The sequence below is a fragment of the Oratosquilla oratoria genome, chromosome 17 (genome assembly GCF_046742065.1).
Source record: "Oratosquilla oratoria isolate Oo_2021 chromosome 17, ASM4674206v1, whole genome shotgun sequence".
Lineage (NCBI taxonomy): Eukaryota > Metazoa > Arthropoda > Malacostraca > Stomatopoda > Squillidae > Oratosquilla > Oratosquilla oratoria.
In genome coordinates, this window is record NC_134793.1 from 19,438,105 (window position 1) to 19,445,336 (window position 7,232).

General features: G+C 35.7%; 1 protein-coding gene across 1 annotated transcript; it reads right to left on the reverse strand.

Moving 5' to 3' along the window:
* Nucleotides 1-6,402: 6,402 nt before the first annotated feature.
* Nucleotides 6,403-6,954, reverse strand: LOC143034239 (SCAN domain-containing protein 3-like). Its single transcript, XM_076200174.1, has one exon. The coding sequence runs from the start codon at nt 6,952-6,954 to the stop codon at nt 6,403-6,405; it is 552 nt and encodes a 183-aa protein (XP_076056289.1).
* Nucleotides 6,955-7,232: the final 278 nt, after the last annotated feature.

Genomic DNA, 7,232 nt, shown 5'->3' on the forward strand with positions numbered 1-7,232 from the left:
TAGTTGATATATTTGTTTTATATTGTATCCTAGCTGGTAGCCATATGCACTTCTATTAATTAATTAATTTATTTATTTATTTTTTCATTTCAAATTGTATCGTAGCTGGTAGCGTATGCACTTCAATTTATTCATTTATCTATTGATTCATTTATTCGTTTATTTTATATTTATCGTAGTTGGTAGACATATGACTATAATATGTTGAACCTTGTTTAGCCGTCTCTCTAATTTTCTGCAGATTGCTCATGTATGTATGAAAACGGGAACTACAATTATTTAGCTTCCTGGTTGGGAGGGGGACTGGAAATTTGGGGGTATAATATTCAATGATCGGCCATTCTTGGGTAATTGTTTGGAATACAAGTTCAATGATTTCCTGTACGTTCACGGCCATTGATATTCATTTGCATATTTCAAAAGTACCTTTGACAGTGTTTGTGTGCCTGCCCGAACTTGGATTGTCTTGTAGTATTTTTAGCGCCAAATCTAAACACTCGCACCTGAAGTTCTTGAAATATTATTTGGATTATAAACTAAGATAGAATTAAATAAATTGGAAACAAATAAATTATTGATATATGCGTGAAGTGAACTTTCGAATTATTCGAGATTGCTCCCCTAACTTTACCACCTCCATCCCCCCTACCCCACTCGTGACGTAACAGTCCCTCGCTCCAGCGGCAAAGACAAGACGGGAAAGCTCACGGAGAGCCGCATCGTCCACATACATTTTACTGTGCGGCTCTCTCACTAGATGGCGTTTACGTCAATCACCAGTTTTAACTGCATCGTCTGTTTGTTTACAATTAAGCGGGACATTCAATCATGGAGTGTGGGCGGAACTATCACCCATGTGTGGTGTGCAAAAAAAAAAAAAAAAAAAATGCCTTTCCCCATCTAATATTTCAAGTTTTTCCTAAAGACAGAGAAAGGTAAGAGATTCAACATACACAGTACATGGAAACTTTAACAGAAAATGGAGGAATAAAATAGAACATAGTTAAAATCTTTATCTTTATATCAGACTCAGTGCAGTGTCACTTAGCTTGGAAATGAAAATTATAGATGAATACCTTACAAATATCTAGAAATATGAATTGATCATGTCAAATTCATACCATATCTTTATGGCAGTCCCAGGCAGGCACAGCAACTTTGATATAGTTATGTCATGTTCTTAGCTTAAGTGGTAAAGTTATAAACTTTTACCTTTAACCTTAATTTTGAATAAATGGCCAAATACACAGCAAAAAAAAAAAAAAAAAAAAAATGAATCGCATGTATGTTACTTCTTTTTTTTTTGGCAGTTTGTGACTGCTTCTTTGGTAGTTTTAAAATTTAACGGTTTTTGTTGAATGATTTCTCTGTATTATGCTTGTTCTTTTATGGTCTCACTAAACGTCAACCAACGCCGACCAAACCCAAATAATGACGGCTTTTGCTCAAATGTATAATTTTATATAGAAATTAGCATGTGGTTGCATTATTTGACCAATTTTCTTTTTAAATGTGTGATTTTCATGTAATTTGATCAAAGACCAAACCCAAACAATGACGGCATTTGCTCAAATGCATAATTTTATATAAAAATTAGCATATGGTTACATTATTTGACCTATTTTCTTTAAAATGTGTAATTTTCATGCAATTTGATCAAAGAAAATTTAGGCTTTTATCCTCTGCTAAATTACCAACCACAGGCACGAATGCCGTCCGACTCACTAATAGCCGACCAACGCCGAACAAGGACGGTTTATACTCAAATGCACGATTTAGTAAAAAAAAATAGCATATGGTTGCATTATTTGACTTATTTTCTTTAAAATGTGTGATTTCCATGTAATTTGATCAAAGATAAATTACGTTTTTATCCTCTGCAAAATTACTAACCGCAGCTACGAATGCCGTCCGACTCACTCATAGCCGACCAAATCTCAAACAAGGACGGTTTTTGCTCAAATGCATAATTTCATATAAAACACTAGCATATGGTTGCATTATTTTACCTATTTTCTCTAAAATGTGTGATTTCCATGTAATTTGATCAAAGAAGTTACGTTTTTTATCCTATGCAAAATTATTTTATGTATGATTGCAAATCTTGTTTGTTTGATTTTGTGACTTATTTCTTGCATGTTCATCCTTCTATTTTTGTCTATGTTTTTTACAATACAGTACCTGTCTTGCTACATATGTATATATTTTTGTTTGCTTGCTTTTGGGATTTTCCTTTGTTCTGTTAACATTTTTTGCTTTATTTTTGCTTAATATGCATGTTATGTCTGCTTCTTTGTTTATTTTTGTTTCATATTATTGTTTCTGATTACTGATTTTCCAATGTTTTGTTTGGCATTTAATATCTGATTGCATGTTTTGGTTGCCAGATGTATGGTTCATTTTTGAAGTTGAATAATGTTATTTCTTTTAGTTTGTTTGGTATATGTTCTTACAAGACAGTATTGCTTTGTTGCAAATAAAAGAATCTCATGTATACCAAACTTTTACTATCCTTGTTTGTATAATTTGTGTACAGACACTTGAATAAGTATACAAAGTTCAAACATAAGCACAAGCACAAACAAGAAAAACATGATATTACAGAAATGATAAAATGAATATAACTAAAATAACATTTAAATTTTAACTGTTTACTCAATCTCAAATATTAGTAATGAATGATGCATTGTGCAGAAGTATTTTACCAACTTTTGATTTTATAAATATGATCATGTGTGTAAAGCATATATTAAATAGTCTTGTTTGTATGCAAAAGTCATAAAATTACTACTTATTATTTTATAAAGAGAAAGTAAAACTTTTTCGAGATGTTGATTATTTTAGCGAAAGGATCAGTTTTAAAATTTCCATAAACACTATATATAATACAAGTTAAGTATGATTTGAAAGCCGCGCTACGCCACTTCCGATTTATAGTTTGCGGCTCTGTCGATAGATGGCGCGCATTCACGCTGGATGGATGACGTTTTCTTATTAGTAAAAAAATAGAAGCTTTCCCATCTTTCCTATATAGTCTTTGCTCCAGCGGGAAAAAAACTAACGAACTTTGAGAGCCACTCGATACCTGTAGCTCAATGTAGCTCGAATTATGTGCGTTTAGGTATCATACTATTTATCATTTATCTATTCATTTATTTATCTAGTTATCTATTAATTTATCCATTTATCTATATTCATTCACTTATTCGTTCATTCATTCATCCATTCATGTATTTATTTGTTTGTTTATTTAATTGTATGTTCGTTTATTTATATATTTATTTATTTACTGAGTTGTGTCCCAAAAGATGTATTCATTCTTTGAAATATTTCGTAACGTGTCTGTAAAATGGTGGCCTTCAGTTTAAAAAAAAAAAAAAAAAAAAAAACTGAAGTCTTTCTATCCTGGTCTAGTCTCGTTCCCCTTGCGTGTTCGTAAATATTGGAAGTGACGACCACCAGGCACAGCTGATAGTGACGCGGACCAGTGGATTCTACAAAATTACGAATCGTTTCACAGCCCCGCTGCGGGCTTTGTCGCGCTGGTTCTCGGCCAGACCAGGAGGGAAAGCGACCTAACGTCAAAAAAAAAAAAAAAAAAAAAAAAAAAAAAACTGACAAGGCGTGGGATGGTGAGTTTTATTAATTTATTTATATATATATATTTATTCATTAATTTATCTATCTATTCATTTCAGCGTCCCACAGATCTATTTCCTCCAACCTCCAACCTCCCCCTTCAGATCACTATGGTGAACTGTTTTGTTTCCTCAACAAAAATGCATAGAATGTCATTTGATATGCTGGAAGAAAATAATCCTCCTCAAGCATATCAGATTTCTTCCCGAAAGCTGCTGGCTGCAAATTTGCTCCAACAACTGTCGGAGGAAAAATTGCCCAGTGTGATAACGCGTCGATCATGGATATATTCGTACAAATTATTTCATTTTCGTTTTTTTCCTAATGCGCTTAATGTTATCACAGTCTCAGATTTTATTTTATCTTATTTTTTTATTTATTTAATTATTTTTCTCTCAATCTTATCGTTTCACTAATGATTTTTTGTCAGAGATGGACAAATTGGGATGGATTAGTTCGGCTACTGAAGATGACCATATAGTGACTATATTATAGTCGACTGAAATACTTTCTATATTTACTTGCGAAGTATATACTATACGAAGACAGTCTTAGTATGACGTCACACTAGTATGCTACTTGATTTTGGTACTTTGGAGTAGAAACGTCTTGGGTTACGATTTTTTGTTTTTTTTGTTTTTTTCAAATTTCCAAATGTCAAATTACTCCTGGTGACGTCATCGAGTGAAAAGCTGAACGACGAACTAAGAGAAGTTAAACCTAGAATACGAATGTTAGACACATTGTCGAGATGTTCTTACGGAAGTCTAGAATATTGTAACCGAAGTCGTTTCTACTCAAACGAAGTAGCAAAAGCAAGTAGCATGATAGCCTGCCTAGTGTGCCGCCACATTTAGGCACCTTAACTTACACTCTCTGGAAAGACGAAGAGTGCGGGGTGATCTAATAGATGTATTCAAATGGGTCAAGGACTTTAACTAGGGTGATGCAGGCAAGGTCATCATATTAAGACAGTAGGGTGAATTTAGGTTTAAGAAGGGAATAGACAGATTGGTTAACGAATGGAATAGACTTAGTAAAAACGCTGAGACAATTGGTAATTTTAAAAGAGGTTTAGATAACTTGATGGATAGTGATGGGGCAGGTGGTAAGGGACATGAAACTGCCCAGTGTAGGCCTTATGGTCTCTTGCAGTCTCCTCCGTTCTTATGTTTTTGCGTGTTCCTCTCCTCCCGAAGTGAACACGTTGCTCATGTTCTCCCTCTGCTGTTGCTGTTCATCTTCCAGTGATGAATCACAGTTGATCTCATATTTCAGTTAAAATTTCCTTTGAACCATGTATTATTTGTTCCTCTCTCTCTCTCTCTCTCTCTCTCTCTCTCTCTCTCTCTCTCTCTCTCTCTCTCTTTCTTTCTCTCTTTTCTCTCAGCGGCCTTGAGATTGGTTCCTGTCCAAGGCTGGAGAGCATCACAGCACTGCAGGTTGTTATCCCAGCTCTGATGGGCAATTAGTTGGTGTGTGTGTGTAAGGCTTTTACGGTCTTATTCTTAAGAAATATTTCCTTATATAAATCTTATATAAATCCGTGGAAAGGAAATATTTTATAAGGATACCACCGTAAGAATCTTACGGTGGTATTAAAAAATCTTTCCTTATATAAATCCTTGGATTTTTTTTTTTCTTTTTTTAGAATATCACCGTTAGGACTCTCTACCCTGGCTGTCTGAACACATTTGGCAAAGGGGACGTCGTCTTCGGCCGCAACAAAGCGCCTCTTGGTGTAGGCTTCCTTTTGTATTAATATTTCAGGTTGATAAAGGACATCGCAGAGTGACATTTCGATTTGAAATCCGGGTTATAATAGGTCATTAGGTCAAAGTAAACTAAGTCCTATTTTTGAAAATTACAAAAGAAAAAAAATAAGACACCAAATTTAATTAGTCGTTTATTGCAGTCGCTTCACATCAGTGCCTGGAAGAGAGATTTTAGAGTAATAAATTAATGGAAGAAGAAAACGTATATTGAGTGTAGGTAATAATTCATACGTGACTTTTTACAATCGCTATCTCTCCCTTCCTACCTCCAAAGTTGGCCTCCTTTCTAGCCAAATAACAGCAAATTCTCAAAAGAAACACTAGTCACTCTCTCCCTTCCTCTCTCTCTCCCTCCCTTCCTCTCTCTCTCCCTCTCTCTCTCTCCCTCCCTCTCTCTCCCTCCCTCTCTCTCTCCCTCCCTCCCTCTCTCTCTCCCCCCTCCCTCTCTCTCTCCCCCCCTCCCTCTCTATCTTCCCCTCTCTATCTTCCCTTCTCTCTCTCTCCATCTCTATCTCCTGACAATAATGGGAGTGACAGCAGAGGATTTTATAGACTTAGACATACACTAAGACTACATCAAAAGAAATATTGTTGAGCCTCTTCGATAGCACAGAGACTGAACATTACAAAAATATGAAATCTAGGAAATAGGTGTAGGTCATACACACGCCCACATACGCCCACAGAAGAGATCTCTTGATAGGAGGGCTTGAAGATGTCATGAAAAAATATGTCTAAAGGATATGAAGAAATAGAGTTTTCCATATAGATGCGTAAATACTTGGAATAGCCTAGAACAGTGGTTCTTAACCTTTTCATTACCACGCCCCCCCTACGAACTACTATTTTTTTCACGCCCCCTTGCATATATAGGTAAATATTATTCTCTAATTTAAAAATAGAATAGAAACGGCAATGTCTTTTTAGTCCATTTATTAAGTATAAATTGCAATAATTTGATATTTGACACTTTCGAATAGGTACATGATTAATGAGATATTTGGCACTGCTTCTTAGCTACCAGATCTAGAATACGCGGTCGAATGCTCGAGAGTGCACAACGCAAGTCGCCTTCAACGTTGAGGCGGTTTCTGTACTTAGTCTTGATAGAAACGAGCGTGGAAAATGCCGTTTCACACATATATGTGGATCCAAACATTGTTAGAATCCGAAGAGCCTGGTGTGAGGTCAAAGGGTAAACATGAAGGTATTTGACCCAGAAAGTCTCCAAATCCATATCTTTGAAGTCTTCTTTAGCTGTGGAGTCGAACTTCAACTCTAGGAACTCTTCTTGGACTTCTTCAGCTACATCAGCTACTTCACATTGAAATGGATTCCTGATGAATTTCCATGCTTCACGCTTGTCGTCTATATCTGGGAAGTATCTGACGAATTCCGATTTCAAGTCACTTAGATGAGTGATTATTTGCTCTTTTAACTCAGAGTCGAGGTTATTGTCAGCGAGAGCCGTATCTAAGTTTCTAAAACTGGCTACATTTCCCTGTAGAACTCGACATTTCCAAAGATCGAGTTTGGACATGAAGGTACGAATGGTGTCATGGTGAACGAGGATATTGATGTTTTTTTCCTTGTAGTTTGAGGTTCACAGCATTCAATGCCTCAAAAATATCCACCAGGTAGGCTAAGATTGCATGAAAGCCTTCAGACTGAAATTTGTCATAAAGGTCTACTTTCTGCTGTGAATCTATAAATATTTCTACTTCTTCTCGTAACTCATAAAGCCTTCCAAGCATATTTCCTTTTGACAACCATCGCACGTTCGTGTGAAAAAGCAAGGCTTCATGTTCGGATTCCATA

Excerpts from the sequence above, each read along its gene's own strand:
- LOC143034239 (XM_076200174.1), bottom strand. The coding sequence starts at position 6,954 with ATGTCCAAACTCGATCTTTGGAAATGTCGAGTTCTACAGGGAAATGTA.